Here is an 18,539-nt window from a genome sequence, read left to right on the forward strand (position 1 = left end):
AGGATGGGGTTAAAGGAGCAGCTCATTAGGGAGCTCTGGCTTACTCAGGTCGGGGAAAGGGAGGGGTACAAATGCAGGGCGGCAGAGGCCGGCGTGATGTTGCACCAGCCTGAGGTGCGCCGTGTGTCTCCCGGGGAAGTTGTCCCTGAATCACTGGACCCTGGCAGTGGCGGGTTGCACAGGCTCCCAGGAGGGGAGGTGTGGATAGTGACCTGTGCTCGCACACAGGTTTCTTGGTGGCAGCAGCAGCAGCCTTAGTGTCTCATGCCCGTCTCTGGGGTCCGCGCTGATCGCCGCAGCTCTTGCCCATCTCTGGAGCTCCTTAAGCGGCGCTCATAATCCCCTCTCCTCACGCACCAGGAAACAGAGAGGCAAGAAAGTCTCTTGTCTCTTTGGCAGCTCCAGGTTTTTTCCCGGACTCCCTCCCAGCTAGCTGGGGCGCACTAGCCCCCTTCAGGCTGTGTTCACGCCACCAACCCCAGTCCTCTCCCTGCGCTCCGACCGAAGCCCGAGCCTCAGCTCCCAGGCCCGACCCATCCCGGCGAGTGAGCAGACAAGCCTCTCGGACTGGTGAGTGCTGGTCGGCACCGATCCTCTGTGCGGAAATCTCTCCGCTTTGCCCTCTGCACCCCTGTTGCTGCACTCTACTCCGTGGCTCAGAAGCTCCCCCGCTCCGCCACCCGCAGTCTCCACCCGCGAAGGGGCTTCTAGTATGTGGAAACCTTTCCTCCTTCATAGCTCCCTCCCACTGGTGCAGGTCCCGTCCCTATTCTTTTGTCTCTGTTTATTCTTTTTCCTTTTGTCCTACCCAGGTACGTGGGGAGTTTCTTGCCTTTTGATTGGTCTTCAGTCTTCTGCCAACGTTCAGTAGGTGTTCTGTAGGAGTTTATTGCACATGTAGATGTATTTTTGATGTATTTGTGGGCAGGAAGGTGATCGCCATGTCTTACTCTTCTGGCATTTTGAAGCCCCCTCTACGTTCTTTTTTTATATTCTTTCCCATTATGGTTTATCATAGAATATTGAATATAGTTCTCTGCACTATACAGTAGCACCTTGTGGTTTATCATTCTATATATAATAGCTTCCATTTGCTAACCCTGACCTCCCACTCCATCCCTCCCCCAACCTCCTCCCTCTTGGCAACCACAAGTCTGTTCTGTCTGTGAGTCTGTTTCTGTTTCGTAGATAGGTTAATTAGTGTGATATTTTAGATTCCACATATAAGTGATATCATATGGTATTTGTCTTCTGTTTCTGACTTACTTCACTTAGTATGATAATCTCTAAGTCCATCCATGTTGCTGCAAGTGGCATTATTTCATTCTTTTTTATGGCTGAGTAATATTCCATATATGTACCACATTTTCTTTATCCATTCATCTGTTGATGGACACTTAGTTTGTTTCCATGTCTTGGCTATTGTGAATAGTGCTGCTATGAACATGGGGGGTGCATGTATCTTTTTGAATTAGAGATTTGTCTGGATATATGCCAAGGAGTGGGATTGCTGGATCGTATGGTAATTCTATTTTTAGTTTTATGAGGAACTTCCATACTGTTTTCCATAGTGGCTGTACCCACCAACAGTGTAGGAGGGTTCCCTTTTCTCCCACACTTTTTAGCATTTATTATTTGTAGAGTTTTTAATGATGGCCATTCTGACCAGTGTAAGGTGGTACCTCATTGTAGTTTTGATCTGCATTTCTCTAATAATTAGCAATTTTGAGCATCTTTTCATGGGCCTATTGGCCCTTTGTGTGTCTTCTTTGGAGAAATGGCTATTTAGGTCTTCTGCCCATTTTTCGATTGGTTTCTTTGTTTTTTTGTTGTTGTTGTATGAGCTGTTTGTATATTTTGGAAATTAATCCCTTGTCGGTCACATCATTTGCAAATATTTTCTCCCATTCTGTAGGTTGTCTTTTCATTTTGTTTATGAGTTTCTTTACTGTGCAGAAGCTTGTAAGTTTTGATTAGGTCTCATTTGTTTATTTTTGCTTTTATTTCTATCATTTTGGGAGACTGGCCTAAGAAAACACTGGTGTGATTTACATCAGAGAATGTTTTGCCTATGCTCTCTTCTAGGGGTTTTATGGCATCATGTCTTATGTTTAAGTCTTTAAGCCATTTTGAATTTATTTTTATGTATGGTGTGAGGGTGTGTTCTAACATCATTGATTTATATGTGGCTGTCCAACTTTCCCAACACGATTTGCTGAAGAGACATTCTTTTTCCCATTGTATATTCTTGCCCCCATTGTTGAAGATTAATTGTCCGTAGGTGTGTGGGTTTATTTCTGGGCTTTCTATTCTGTTCTATTGGTCCATATGTCTGTTTTTGTGCCAGTACCATGCTGTTTTGATTACTGTAGCTTTGTGGTATTGTCTGAAGTCTAAGAGGATTATGCCTCCTGCTTTGTTGTTTTTCTTCAGGATTGCTTTGGCAATTCTGAGTCTTTTATGTTTCCATATAAATTTTAGGATTATTTGTTCTATTTCATTGAAAAATATCATGGGTAATTTGACATGGATTACATTAAATCTGTAGATTGCTTTGGGTAGTATGGCCATTTCAACAATATTCTTCCAATCCAAGAGCATGGGATAGCTTTCAATTTCTTTGAACCAATTTCCTTTATTAATGTTTTATAATTCTTAGTGTTTAAGTCTTTCACCTCCTTGGTCAGGTTTATTCCTAAGTATTTCATTGTGGGGGGGTGCAATTTTAAAAGGTATTATTCTTTTACATTCCCTTGCTGATATTTCATGGTTAATGTAAAGAATTGCTTTTGTATGTTAATCTTGTATCCTGCTACCTTGCTGAATTCATTGATCCATTCTAGTAGTTTTTTTGTGGAGTCTTTAGGGTTTTCTATATAGAGTATCATATCATCTGCATATAATGACAATTTTACTTCTTCCCTTCTGACTTGGATACCTTTTCTTTCTTTTTCTTGTGTGATTGTTGTGGCTAGGACTTCCAATACTATGTTGAATAGAAGAAGTGAGAGGGGGCATCCTTGTCTTGTTCCAGATTTTAGCAGGAAGGCTTTCAGCTTTTCGTCTTGGAGTATTATATTGGCTGTGGGTTTGTCATTGATAGCTTTTATTATGTTGAGATATGTTCCCTCTATACCCATTTTGATGAGTTTTTTTATGCTGAATGGATGTTGAATTTTGTCAAATGCATTTTCTGCACCTGTTGAGTTGATCATGTGTTTTGTTGTTGTTGTGCTGGGCCTTAGTTGCGGCACGTGGGTTCCTTAGTTGCAGCTAGCTGGCTTCTTAGTTGTGGCATGTGAACTCTTAGTTGTGGCCTGTGAACTCTTAGTTGTGGCATACATGTGGGATCTAGTTCCCTGACCAGGGATTAAACCCGGGCCCCCTGGGTTTGATTGGGAGCACAGAGTCTTAACCACTGTGCCACCTGGGAAGTCAAGATCATGTGGTTTTTACCTTTTCTTTTGTTGATATGGTGTATCACATTGATTGATTTGTGTATGTATTACCATCCTTGTGAACTTGGGATGAATCCCACTTGGTCATGGTGTATTATCTTTTTTATGTGTTGTTGGATTCAGTTTGCTAATATTTTGTTGAGAATTTTTGCATCTATATTCATCAGAGATATTGGCATGTGATTTTCCTTTCTAGTAGTGCTGTTGTCTAGTTTTGGTATCAGGGTGATGGTGGCTTCATAGAATGTCTTTGGGAGTGCTCCTTCCTCTTCAATCTCTTGGAAGAGTTTGAAAAGGATTGGTATAAGTTCTTCTTTGAATGTTTGGTAGAATTTGCCTGTGAAGCCATCTGCTCCTGGACTTTTGTTTGTGGGGAGTTTTTTGATTACATATTCTATTTCACTTCTAGTGATTGGTCTGTTCAATTTGATAGGGGGTACGCAGATGCAGAGGCTGGTGCCGGGTTCTGGGGTTCTTGGTAGTGGTGATGGCTCACGCACACCCCTGGAGCATGCAGTGGGAGCAGAGGTGGCTTGTGACCTCTCTCCTGGAGTCTGCGAGAGTATTTTTAATTTTTGAGGAACCTCCATACTGTTTTCCATAGTGACTGCACCAATTTACTTTCCTACCAACAGTGCCTAAGGGTTCTCTTTTCTCCATATCCTTGCCAACACTTATCTCGTCTTTTTGATGATAGCTATTCTAACAGGTATAATGTGATATCTCACTGTGGTTTTGATTTGCATTTTCCTTATGATTCGTGATGTTGAGCACCTTCTCATGGACCTGTTGGCCCATCTGTATGTCTTCTTTGGAAAAATGTCTGTTTAGATCCTCTGCCTGTTTTTAATTGGATTGTTTGGTTTTTTGCTGTTAAGTTGTATGAGTTTTTAAAATATGTTTTAGGTATTATTCCCTTATCATATATATATGATTTGCAAATATTTTCTTCTACTTTATAGGTTGGGTTTTCCTTGTGTTGGTTTCCTTACCAGTGCAGAAGGTTTTTGGTTTTTATTTTGTCCCCCTTGTTGATTTTTGCTTTTCTTGCCTTTACTTTTGGTGTCGGATCAAGAAAATCATCACCAAGACCAATGTCAAGGAGCTTACCCCGCTATGTTTTCTTCTAGGAGTTTTATGTTTGCAGGTCTTACATTCAAGTCTTTAATCCATTTTGAGTTAATTTTGTGTATGGTGTAAGATAGTGGGTTTAGTTTCGTTCTTTTCCATGTAGCTGTCCAGTTTTCCCAACAGCATTTATTAAAGAGACTGCCCTTTCCTCATTGTATATTCTTGGCATCTTTATCAGAAATTGTCCATATATGCATGGGTTTATTTCTGGGCACTCTATTCCATCGATCTGTGTCTGTTTCTATGCCAGCACTATACTATTTTGATTTGTTATAGCTAATATAGTTTGAAATCAGGAAGCATGACACTTCCAGCTCTGTTCTTTCTCAAGACTGCTTTGTCTATTCGGGGTCTTTTGTGGTGCCACACACATTTTAGGATTGTGTGTTCTATTTCTGTGAAAAAAAAATTGGAATTTTGATAGTGATTTCACTGAATCTGTAGGTTGCTTTGGGTACTAGGGACATTTTAACAGTATTAATTTTTCTAATTTGTAAGCACAGAATCTCTCTCCATTTATTTGTGCCTTCTTTAATTTCTCTCATCAATGCCTTTTCAGTGTACAGGTCTTTTACCTCCTTGGTTAAATTTATTCCTAGGTATTTTATTCTTTTCGATGAAATTGTAAATAGGATTGATTTCTTAATTTCTCTTTCTGACATATTCTTGATTTCCTCAAAATATAATCCAAGTAACATTTTTTTGGATATGTTTAGCTGATGTCGTCCCTTATTAAGGTATCAGAATGTGTATGAACAACTATCAGGATTTCTGATTTTCCTATTGTACTTTTCTTTCTGGGAACAAGAAAAATCCTCTATTTTTTCTTCCAGTGAAGACATTGACACCTAGAGATATTACATGTTGTCTTAGCCTTATGGCCAGAACCTACAGCACATGACCCTTGATAGTCAAGTGTTATCTTCACTGTTAAAGACAGAATAGATATGGTGTGTAACTCATATCCTCTCTTCATATATTTCCATAGTCCTCTCTTTCAAATCAACAATGGCATCTTGGTCTACAACTCAACTATTTATTCACAGTAAAAACCAAATTAAACTAACAGGATTATCTATTCACTAACTTACTCCTGTGACATCTGAGGGATGTTCTCTGAGAAAAATATTACAGAAGGAGTCAGATAGAATTCAGAAAGTATCACATAACTTCATAGAGTAAGTTTTGTGTAATGGCTCATAGTTGTTAAGAACAGGTGCCTAAATCAGGTGTTGGCTAGGTCAACTGAACTTAATTTGCATTAAGTATTTATTGCACAGAAAAAAATATTATGGAAATTCAGCCTTGTCTATCAAAATTGGCTTTTTTCATTATCAGATTTTGACACATCTACTAGTTTTTCTTTTACATAGGCAACTGCAAAATGTGTTACCTTGATGATGAGGTTCTCCTAAATAGACTTAACATAAAGGAAAATAAAATTTGCTAATGTTTTATATTAATTTCCAATTAGCTATTTCTATCTGTTAGGTGTTTCATACAACTGTAGTAAAATCTGATGCTCATAATACAGCTGTTAGTAGTTGCTTGTGAATTGATTACAACTTGAAAAGACGTTGGATTGCCACAGAGTTCTGGGACATAATTTATTACTTTTTATGTATGAGGGGAGTAACTAGGAACACTATATTACCTCATTTTAATGCTCATGGATAACTTGTAGGGTTGTCATGTCCCATTTAACTATTGTGAAACCTGGGTCAAACAGATCAGGTAACTTGTCTTAGGTCACACAGCTAGTAAATGTTAGTGCTTAATTCAGTCCCAAGGCTGTTTATCACCAAAGAACTTTTTAACCCCCAAAGCACCCCGACCCTCACCACTAGCTTCCATTATACCGTAGTGACTTTCAAAGACTTTTGGACATGACCCACGGAAAGAGTTATGCTTTACATCACAATCCAGTGCCTACATCCGTGTACCTACATAATAGAAACAAAATCTTCACAAATAGTTCATTTATTGACTGTGATACCATGATGTACTCTGACACTTTCTATTCTATCCTATTTTCAAAAAAATGGTAGTTGTGACCCACTAAATTGATAAAATGACCAATTACTAGGTCTCTATCTGTATTTTGAAAGCTCCTGATCTAAATGCCTTTAGACATCTTCCAGTCTACCATCGAATTATAAAAAGTATATGTGTTGAATTTTACTAATGAATCAAAACTGTATGGATCAGTTACTAGAGGTCATCTTAATAATATATTCCAAATTTTTTCTCTTCTCTGGTCCTTGAATACACTAATGAGATCCTTATCTTCAGAAAAGCTGCTAAGATAAAGCACAGTGCCTTATCACTAAAAAATCAAATACGACACAATCTAAGAAGGTGTATGTAAGCAGGAGGAAACACATTAGAGCCACCTCAATCTATGTATGTTGGTCTATGATATCAAGAGCATTGAGTTTTGTTCCCAAGATTAATGTCTTTTTGTGAAAACACTTGAGAGTATCAAATACCACCAGGGTACCAAGAATTTGAGTCCAGCTCAAAGGCGTTATTGTGTTCAAGCCCATTTCCTCCAGCCTCTCTCTCCTATCTACCCTCTGTCCCTTGCTCTAGTTTCATCTCCCTGTCCGTGAGGTCCATGCTGTACAACCAAGGATTGCAGAGATGAAGGCTGACAGGTACTGGAATTGATCTCTTCCCTGATCCTTCCTCTACTTCACCCCATGTGGCCTAATCTTCACTATACATTTTTAAAAGATACTTGCAAAGTGTAATATAGTTTCAATGCACATGTATATACTTTAATGTAAATAACCATTCTGGCCAAGAAAGGACTTTTAGTACTCTCAGACAAGCAAATGACTCTTGGTATATAATTATACTTTTTTTTTGTATGTATGAAAAAATTTTTTTCAATGAGCACCTAATTCCTAGAGCTCCACTGAAATGTTTGTTTAGTTTAAACCAACTAATACTTTCTAACAAGTGTGAGTCTTTCTCTGAATATCTACTGAAATACCAACATGGAGGACCAGTTTTACAAATGTCCTTAAATTGAACACAAATACCTTTTGCATGGATAAACTACTAAGAGCGATAGAAACTACAGCAAAATTATTTCACTAATTCAATATTTTATTTGGTGTCAAGGCATATTAAATTTTTGAGTTAAGTCATTTCATTAGTGAAACAAACCGTCTAGAAAATATTATCCATTGTGCCACTAGAATTGAAGAGGAGTTAAGTCTCATTTATTGAAGCATTTACTTTTTTATATCCACTTAGGTATAAAACTTTTGTTAAGAAAGATAACACTTTTTATTGCATTATATAATTTCATATTTTACAGGAGTCAATGCAAATTCATAAGCATAAATATACATGATGCAACCATTAAAAGATTTAAAACTGGAAACTAGAATTTTAACAGGCAAAATACTTAAAAATACTTAGTATGGCTTTTAAGAAAAGTAACTGTTGAGAAATGATTTGTTATTGCCCCATTCTAGTCATTTCTCATCAAGTGAACATAAAATTATGATCTCTTTAAAATGGTACCTGTTATCTAAGCCAATGTTGCATACATGTAGTATGCAATGATTCAGGCTTTCTTAAATATACATATGTACATATATATAGATATACAGTACACAGACAGTTGTTTTAATACCCCTGAACATCTTGAGTAAAACTATTATGACTTTTCTATTATAAAACTACTTGAAAAGTGGGTATAACTTCTTGGTATTGCAGTTCAATCCTACAGAACTGAAAAAAAAAAAAACCCTAAATGTTGATTATAAATACACTTTACAAAAAACTGAATAGTGGTCCTGCACTCATACTTTATATTGCAGTGAAAACATTTGATTCATTTAAAGGTATTTACATCTTGTTGTCCTTGGTGTCTGTGTGAAATATACAGAAGAATGAGAATATTGTAGGCAGGCCTATTTGTTAGGTTTTTCTACTTGTTCATTTTTGTGTAAGTTTCAAATCTTCTTTTGAATTGTTTATTTCTATTTGCCTTGTATTACTGCTGCTGCTGCTTCTTTTGGTGTTCTGGGAACACTGGGTGACTTTACTTCTAGGAACAGGAAGAAAAGATTTAACTCTTGAAACACCCAACTCAGTCTTTGATTTACTGTTGCTGCATTCGGTCGCTTGATGGCTGCTGAGAGGACTGACCTCCTGTAAGAAAGGCAAACAAAATAGCTTGTCAATTTGACATTGTTCCCAACTTCTGTGATCAGTCCTAACTTCCTCCTCTCCGTCCCTGAACACGCAGGTAGGAGTTTCTCTCTTAAGTTCTCATGAAAAAATGAACAAAAGACAATGGAGGGGAGAAGCTGAATGCTTAATGTCTTATAGACCCACTGGCTGATTTTCATTAGGTCCTTTGTGGTATCACAAAAGTGCTAGACGCAGGAGTCAGTGAATCGAGTGCCAGAATCTGGGGTCTCCTCACCAGCTGGAGCTGTATGAAGTCCTAGGCCTGAGGAAGTCAAACTGGACTACTCCAACCATCTTTAAGCAGTTCTACAATTCAACTCTTTCACCTTGAGCATGTCACTTAATTTTTCTGCCTTTAGATCTAATTGGACTATTACTCAACACATCTTTTGAATGTTTACAAGACAAACACTGTTCTAGGTGCTCAGCTTGCAGTAGAGAACGTAAAAGAGCACCATCCTTGCTCTGACGGAGCTTCTGCGGTAGCGACTTAAAGTTCCTGCGTAGCAATTCTCTATGACTAAGGAGCTCAAGATCTTCCATTCTTGGAAACTGCATGCTCTTGTTTTCCTAGTGTTTCAGAACTCTTCTGCACCTGGTCTAGGTCTCTCATTTTGCCCCCGAGGAACCAGAGTTGGATAGCGAGGAACCAGAGTTGGATAGGTGAGAGTGATGATGCTGGGATAAGACCTTTTACTCATGCTGTTTTCCCTGATCTTGAGTTCACTTGGATAGGCCTCACTTCATGTTTGCCAGGTGGCAGAACTGAGCTCAAGTGAGTATGGGCTATGACAGGTGAAGAGGAAAGGGTTCCATGGGAAGAAGGAAGGGTGAAGACGGGTATGTTGTTGAAATAGTAAATTACATGTAAAAGTAAGTTATGTGACGTTTAAGGACATATCTGGAAAGAAATGGGGTGGAAAATAAGGAGGATGAGAGATCAGAGGTATGTGTTGGAGAGTGGGTCTAAGCCCTGGCTGCACGTGAGAATCACCAAGGAGCTTTTAAAAACCCCAACGTCCAGGTTGTACCTTGGACCAATTACATCAGAACCTCTAGGGCATGTGGTCCAGGTACCGGGGATTGGAAAAAAAAAAATCCTCAAGTGGATTTCATTATGCCACCAGAATGAGAACTTCTGCTTTAGGGGGTTTAATTTGCATCTTAATGAGAAGAAAACATTTATTAGTATCTACTCTCCTGATGATTGATTTAAATCTGTATCTATGTAAATTGTTTAAGAAGGCTGGCTGACATGCTACCTGATTGATTAATAGGCCCCTCTCTGGCCGCATAGGAGAAAGTGATTTCAACTAACACAGACAGCTCTTACTTCTAAAGGGAATTACTTCCTGATAGAGACTGGGCATCGAACCAAGAAATGCTCGCTGAGTTTATCACAGTAGAAGAGGTATAAGCCTGTGAAGCTCTCAGGAGGCTGGCAAATGCCAAATGAGTATACTTCACCCTCTGCTGGCAGGTTCGGAGAAGAACATCTAGCCACGGGGAACAGTCCTCACGAGGCGTTCAGTGGGCAAAGCAATAGGGGGCAGCTGTCCTCCTAATACCCGCATCAAACCGCACATTTAAACAACTCTATGGTTCTTTCTGAAGAGCCCAGAAAGTATAAAATGATCCATTTTTTAAAAAGGTCCCTTTTAAAACAAAGCTTAGCCTCCCTTCAGTACTATTTTTCTGGACAGTACCTCATTGTAGCAACCCACTATGGTCCTGTGACAGAGAAAAAAAGAGGTACAAAACTGTCTTCATTATCCAACAGCTGCCACTCACTACCAGTCAACCTTTTTATATAGGAAAGTGACTGGGCCCTGCGGACAAAGAGTGGCTCATCGCACCCCTTCCCACTGGCTGCTGCGCAAGGAAGGAATCCTGAAGAGGGGTCCTGGAGGCCCAAGAAAGGTGTTCTGAACCCCAGCTCCTGAACAAATATTTTCCAGCCAGAATTCTCCGCAGGGACCCCAGGTCACCTCCTTACTCATCCTCCCTTACCTGCTCTCCAAACTATGCTTTTGCTGTGCTTCTAAACTGTTCCCAATTGGGGGAAAAAAGCAAATACTATACAGAGTAAGCCAGACAGGTCATGTTCTTCTTCACAGATAATCATGTTATGTATTTTTTATACAAGAACTCAGCCTTGTTAATATTCCCCGCAACACACACAGCTTCCGCGTAACTAATCAGGACTGAAACCTAACGAAGCCGTGAGAGAGCAGGGGCAGGGGAGCCCAGGGCTGTCTGGTGATCAAAGGAGGGTTAATAATGTAACAGTCTCACCACCCTGACTTTATAATTCTGCTTTCTGCACTCCCCCCCCCCCCACCCACAACAGGTTTGTGTCGGCTGCCATGCGAGGGGATGAGAACAGGATGTGAACCACAATCGACATGGCTTGGTGAGCTTACAAAATATGCATCCTCATAAAATCACTACCGGATAAGAAGTAGTTTTATTGTTTCTGTTCACCCAGGAGTACCATGCTGGGCTATCTCAACTCTTGGCATTTATTAACCGATCGTATAAGTTATTTCAAGAGGTTGAGGAACTCTATTGGAATCCTGGCTCTTCTATTTGACATTCTGATTTGTTTTTAAAGGAAAGTCTCTCACTGAAACATGCATGATATGGCAAGTTAAAGTAAACCAGAATGAGATTTTTTTTTGTGTGTAGATCTTTATCATCACTCAGCACTTTGCTAAAATTAACTCTAGTTTTCCAAAATAGTGCTCAAATGAAATTCAATATCCCATTTTAAAATACAGCAATAGAAGACAGAAATCTAGTTTCGGCATAAACAAATGGAAAAGACACCCAAAATTTTGGCATCAAATAGAAGGAAAAAGAATGCTTTTCTATGTGATTCTTTCAAGCTATTATCCAAACAATAATTTTTCTAACCTTGATTACCTTAGAGAACACTTTTGCCTTTATCCTATTTATTTCCCAACTATGGTTTAAAAGTAACTGTGATGCACATTGAAAGATTTGTGAAGTCAAATTCCACAACAGTCCTTCTTTGTCCCATTTTGGAGGGAAAGGGGACACTTACCTTTTGTGACACTGGCATTCTTGGATTATTAACAGTTGCTGAAAATGCAGGGTGGTTTCCTGAACGATCAAACCTCCCTAACTCATCCCCGGAATCAGCAATCTGGAAGATATACAGTTTATCAGGTCACTGTGGAAAACCCACAACAGAAGTGGGATCCTTCTCTTACTGTCAGAAGCTCTACAGAACAGACCTGCAAGTCCCATAATGTTCATATGAAGACCTGAAGTCTTCATGTGAAACGAACGGCAAATGCACGAGACATACCCTTTAAGGAAAAAGTCTTTTAAAGTCAGAAGAAGACAACCAGATGAGCCCTATTAAAAAAAAAAAAAATCACTTGGCACAAAATGAAAGGATATAAAATTTGCAAGATTTTCATTGTTACCTTATTTTTCCAGAGGTTATTTCGACGCATTTGCAGCAACATTAAATAAGCTAGTCAGTTCTACTTTGGCCAGAGATTATGACTGTCTAAATACAATAGGTGAGTCTTTGGGCGGAAGCTGCACAAGTTATAACTACCTCCTTATGGTCCCTTTCAAGTAAAAGGCATTTATCAAGGAAGTCTGGTCAAATTTGCTGCAGATGTCAGGTGCCAAAACAGGTTGAACTTGATGCTGTTAACACTTCGAGATTTTGGGTCACTGATTTCCGTATTCGGATCTCAAATTTCACAGCTTGAAGACTTTGACTAAACAAATTACACAGGCCATTTATTTTTTTTATTTGTAAGGAAAGTTGCCATTCTATCCAGAACACAAGGCTGCTGTAATGCTCTCTTACTGACTGGTGACTTATGGGCCAAAGTTAGGAATACGAAAAGGAAAAGGATGTATTGGTGTAATTTGTGGTAACGCAATTAACACTTCGGGTCTTTCAGAGAACGTGTGCTAAATAGAGCTCCCTTATTGTAGAAGGGGTATTTTGGAAGAAAGGGCTTTTCTAAGCAAGGTAAGGGATGTTCTGATTTAGAGCATTAACATGCTATTTGATAAGGAATTTCTGTCAGGGAGTGAGAGTTATGATGTGGCTCTAAGAAGTCTCTCGAATGCTGGGTGCAACCATTCAATGTCCTCCCCCAAGCGTCCTGCTTACCTTGCTTATATCAGATTCAGATTTGCTGGAGCACATGCTCTGAAGTTCCGTGACAAGGTCCGCTTCATCATCCGAACCCAGAGAGAGTCTTTGATCCAAATTCAACGCCAAAGACAGATCATTCTCTAGAGACCTAAAAAGTTTTTAACATCCTTTAAAGGCATCCATCAATGTCACGCAACAACCCACTCCCGCTGGACTCTGAAAACTCCCACTTAAAATTCTCAATAGGGTAAAATTTTACTACACAAAGAACTCTACTTTCACTTAAAACATTCCAGTCTTACTCTTCCCTCTGTCTCCAAAGATAAAGCTAAGACACTGTGTGCAGGGGGCAGTGTGATAATGGAGTAAATATGAATTTACCACATATTAGCAATATGACCACAGGTCAGGTTTTCTTTTTGTCCTCAACACCTCACTCAGTTCCTGGGTTCCCTTCTCTCTAACAAATTCCTTATACCTACAACACAGAGTTATTACAAATATTATATAGGCTGTTGAGTACAACAGCTCTAACAGTGGACCCGGCAGAAACAGCATGTGATGGAGATTCAATGACCCCCCTCACCCCCTTCTGTAATTCTGTGAACCAGGGCACAGGGCCCTAAATGCTACCTGACAAGTGATGGAGCACACAAATTACTGGGGTACACTGGGGACCTATTTACAAACTACCAAGCATTTTTATTCTATGATAAATAATTCCTTATTTCAGCTTGCTTACAAGTTTGGAGGTATAATCAACAATTCCCTAGGAGCAACATAAGAAAAAAAGTCATGCTAGGTTTCTGTAAATCTATCATTAAAAACAAACAAACACGGGGCTTCCCTGGTGGCACAGTGGTTGACAGTCCGCCTGCCGATGCAGGGGACACGGGTTCGTGCCCCGGTCCAGGAAGATCCCACATGCCGCGGAGCGGCTGGGCCCGTGAGCCATGGCCGCTGAGCCTGAGTGTCCGGAGCCTGTGCTCCGCAACGGGAGAGGCCACAACGGTGAGAGGCCCGCGGACCGCAAAAAAAAAAGTCATCTAAAAGTCTGTTTAAAAGTTCACAAATGCAGGATGTTACCATATCTTTGTCAAATGCTATCAAATTTGGTACAAAATGAAGCCAATGATATTTCTAACCTTTTAACAAACTAAAAGCAAAATAGGCTAAGAAACTTTTTTTTAAAGAAATTCATAGTTGCACAGACTAATCATGAGAATGTGTAGTTTGCTATGAGTTAAATCTACAAGGGAAACTTACTTTTGTTTTGACAGAGAAGCATTCCTGTTACAATTCAGCTGTAATATAGTCTTATTTTTGATACCTGTTTAAAGAAAAAAAATGTAATCACATTTCAACAGAATGTCCCTGTGCCTCTTGAACTCTGTATTTAAAAGAAACAGGCTATGGACTCTGCTGTATTTTCATATTGTTTTTGGATTAAATCCATCTCTTGAAGCCCTGTGGAAGGTCAGGGAATGACCAACAACCTCATGTATTGATATATTTATGACTAAAGACAGTACAACTCACACCACCTGAGGCTCAATTCAGGAACCCTCAACTCTGCTTTCATCAATGGACCCTATTCTAACCAGTCAAGCCCCCACATCCTTAGGCCTTTGTTCTCAAAGTACCTAAAAAGGGGTTAATAGGTGCCTTTTGATGATGGTAATTTCCCTTTCTCTCCCTTTGTTTGCCTTCCAATGTTACTGATGAGTTACTGACTATGTAGATCTGAAGCAGCTTTTGATGTCTGGGCCCTATGATATATTACAGTGTGGGTGGCCTTGGTGCGTAGAAATTTAACTTTTAATTGCTTTGCGTTTTACAGAAAACAAAATAGCAGTATACAAAAAGTCACAGCATTAAAACAAATACTGCATGTCACACCAATTTTCTTCAAACTGCATATTTCAACCCATTTAAAAAAACAAATAGGAAATATCAGATTGCACAGGTTGCAGTAAATATATAAATTTGTATCAGTTAGATACATGCAAATGCACAGGTTTGTGTGTACTGGTCAGGCTTTAAAATATATTTCTCACTATGGGTTATGGTCAAAAAAGTTTGAGAACCCACGCACATATGGACACCTTATCTTTGATAAAGGAGGCAGGAATGTACAGTGGAGAAAGGACAGCCTCTTCAATAAATGGTGCTGGGAAAACTGGACAGGTACATGTAAAAGTATGAGATTAGATCACTCCTTAACACCATACACAAAAATAAGCTCAAAATGGATTAAAGACCTAAATGTAAGGCCAGAAACTATCAAACTCTTAGAGGAAAACATAGGAAGAACACTATGACATAAATCACAGCAAGATCCTTTCTGATCCACCTCCTAGAGTAATGGAAATAAAAACAAAAATAAACAAATGGGACCTAATGAAACTTCAAAGCTTTTGCACAGCAAAGGAAACCATAATCAAGACCAAAAGACAACCCTCAGAATGGGAGAAAACATTTGCAAATGAAGCAACTGACAAAGGATTAATCTCCAAAATTTACAAGCAGCTCATGCAGCTCAATAACAAAAAAACAAACAACCCCATCCAAAAATGGGCAGAAGACCTAAATAGACATTTCTCCAAAGAAGATATACAGAATGCCAACAAACACATGAAAGAATGCTCAACGTCATTAATCATTAGAGAAATGCAAATCAAAACTACAATGAGATATCATCTCACACCAGTCAGAATGGCCATCATCAAAAAATCTGGAAACAATAAATGCTGGAGAGGGTGTGGAGAAAAGGGGACACTCTTGCACTGCTGGTGGGAATGTGAATTGGTTCAGCCACTATGGAGAACAGTATGGAGGTTCCTTAAAAAACTACAAATAGAATTACCATATGACCCAGCTACTACTACTATGATCCCACTACTGGGCATATACCCTGAGAAAACCAAAATTCAAAAAGAGTCATGTACCAAAATGTTCATTGCAGCTCTATTTACAATAGCCCGGAGATGGAAACAACCTAAGCGCCCATCATTGGATGAATGGATAAAGAAGATGTGGCACATATACACGATGGAATATTACTCAGCCTTAAAAAGAAATGAAATTGAGCTATTTGTAATGAGATGGATAGACCTAGAGTCTGTCATACAGAGTGAAGTCAGTCAGAAAGAAAAAGACAAATACCGTATGCTAACACATATATATGGAATTTAAGGGAAAAAAATGTCATGAAGAACCTAGGGGTAAGACAGGAATAAAGACGCAGACCTACTGGAGAACGGACTTGAGGATATGGGGAGGGGGAAGGGTGAGTTTTGACAGGGCGAGAGAGAGTCATGGACATATACACACTAACAAACGTAGTAAGGTAGATAGCTAGGGGGAAGCAGCCGCAAGGCACAGGGATATTAGCTCGGGGCTTTGGGACAGCCTGGAGGGGTGGGATGGGGAGAGTGGGAGGGAGGGAGACACAAGAGGGAAGAGATATGGGAACATATGTATATGTACAGCTGATTCACTTTGTTATAAAGCAGAAACTAACACACCATTGTAAAGCAATTATACCCCAATAAAGATGTTAAAAAAAAAAAAGTTTGAGAAACACTAAAACATTTTAGACTCAAAATGTCTTCCTATAATACACACTGTAATTTTATAAGTTCATTAACACAGTTGCTTCTGAGTTAATTCTAAAATTGTACGAATGGTGCTAGCACAGATTAATCTCTAAAGAATGATTTTGAAAAGTAAGTCGAATTTGATATATCCTGATTAAAAGCAGATCAAAAGCAGATCATCAAAGAATCTCTGTATATTTCCTCATCCATACTTTTGTCATTATTGTCAGAAAGCCATGACTAGTAGGTTTCCCCTAATTACCATGTAAGTGCACACAGCCTTGGGCCCTGCTCTCCAGAAGCCTGTGACCAACCCCTCAGCCTTGGTTTAGGTCAGGAAAGAAAAAGGCTGTGTCTTTATTAAATTTTATGAGTTTCCATAGTGGTCTGCATGGAATGCAAAAGGGTTCTATTTTTGGTTTGTTTTTTTCTTTTTTAAACCAATGATGTCAAAAAATCAAAAATCAACCCAAACGTGGTTGTAATAATTTTTTTTTTTTTTTTTTCCGTACGCGGGCCTCTCACTGTTGTGGCCTCTCCTGTCACGGAGCACAGGCTCCGGACGCACAGGCTCAGCGGCCGTGGTTCACGGGCCTAGCTGCTCTGTGGCATGTGGGGTCTTCCCGGACCGGGGCATGAACCCTTGTCCCCTGCATCAGCAGGCGGACTCTCAACCACGGCGCCACCAGGGAAGCCCTGTTGTAATAATTTTTATATCAAATGTAATTATTAGAAAAAGTTACTGTTATAAAAAAAATTAAAAACTAGAGGCATGTCCACCTTTGGTCCTTAACCAATCAGTGGTTCATGCACCTAAACACTGGCCAATGCGTTTTATAAATCTCTGCGTTGAAGTCAGTGTAAACTATGGTTGCACACAATTTTATTCATCGAAGTTTTCATGTTTCAAAGAATATTTGATATATCCAATAGCTGTACAACTAATAATTATTTTAAAAATATAAATGAATTTAAAATAATTTATAAGTCAGTTTTGCCTGATACAGTCTGCCAAGTTAGACTTATTTCCATAATATTGTTTTCAGTTCATATTCACTTTATGGATTTTGTTTGTCAACTCTAAAGTATTGATCTATATTGGCAATGCTTATTGTTCAGGAAAGCAGCTGGTCCTGAGCCCTAAAGGAATTCTAATGCACTTGGAAATGATACAGTGAAGAGAGCCTGCACGGGTGTCCTTCTTTGAGTGCCATGGATTATTATGAGTGGCACAGACTGAAGAAAACAGCATTGGACTCGCCAGGAAAGAAAACAGGGATTGCAGAACCCCCTGTTTGTAGAAGTGAATTGGAGCAGGTAACCAAGGGTTTCTGAGCCTCAGTTTTGCTCTCTGTAAATGGAGATGATAATCCTCATCGTAGAGCCCTTCTGGATACTCTCAAGGGATCAACAGGTAAAAGGTATAATCCTTGTTACAGAAAGTCATCTGAGGGAGACTCTTGGCTCTACTGGGGGGCTAGAGTCTCATGACTTTATTCCCTGAATCAAACACTCTAACTTTAGGAAGTAAGGGCAAGCCTTTGGGATCAGAATGTATCCCATTATAAATACATAAAACTTATCTTTACAATGAGAGTTTATATTGTTTTTCAGTGACTGTCCATTCAGTCATTTAAAAAAGTGCTCACAATTTATTTTCACATACTTGGGGTAATTACAGAACTCTGGCATGTACTGATACGGTTAAAACCGTATTCAATTTTTATTAAAAATCAATACAAGCTTCAATATAAAAATATAGTAATAAAAGCAACTTTTTCTGCTTTAAGAAAGATTTTAGGCATCGTATTCTTTTATTTAGTCAACCCCATTGCTGTCAACTTGCCATAAAATTACATAAAACAGAAAATTTTGGGGTGCAAGGGGCTCCTGAAGACCTCAATTACATGTAACAGAAATCCACAATGCATATGAGGTTGGAACATCTTTTCAAATATGATTGCCTTTAGGGAGGACATTTAAAATTTG

The 18,539-nt window shown here is 39.2% G+C and overlaps 1 protein-coding gene across 1 annotated transcript in view; it reads right to left on the reverse strand.

The window, feature by feature from the left end:
- Positions 1 to 7,690: 7,690 nt before the first annotated feature.
- Positions 7,691 to 18,539, reverse strand: part of CTTNBP2 (cortactin binding protein 2) — a 161,126-nt gene continuing 150,277 nt past the window's right edge. Inside the window, exons 20-23 of the mRNA XM_065884453.1 lie at positions 14,218 to 14,281; positions 12,967 to 13,099; positions 11,869 to 11,970; positions 7,691 to 8,759 (exon numbers count right to left, since the gene is read on the reverse strand). Coding sequence (XP_065740525.1) covers positions 8,544 to 8,759; positions 11,869 to 11,970; positions 12,967 to 13,099; positions 14,218 to 14,281 — 515 coding nt within the window. The 3' untranslated portion in view covers positions 7,691 to 8,543. The remainder of the gene's footprint in view (positions 8,760 to 11,868; positions 11,971 to 12,966; positions 13,100 to 14,217; positions 14,282 to 18,539) is intronic.

Source organism: Phocoena phocoena, chromosome 9, assembly GCF_963924675.1.
Source record: "Phocoena phocoena chromosome 9, mPhoPho1.1, whole genome shotgun sequence".
In the NCBI taxonomy this organism is placed as follows: Eukaryota; Metazoa; Chordata; class Mammalia; order Artiodactyla; family Phocoenidae; genus Phocoena; species Phocoena phocoena.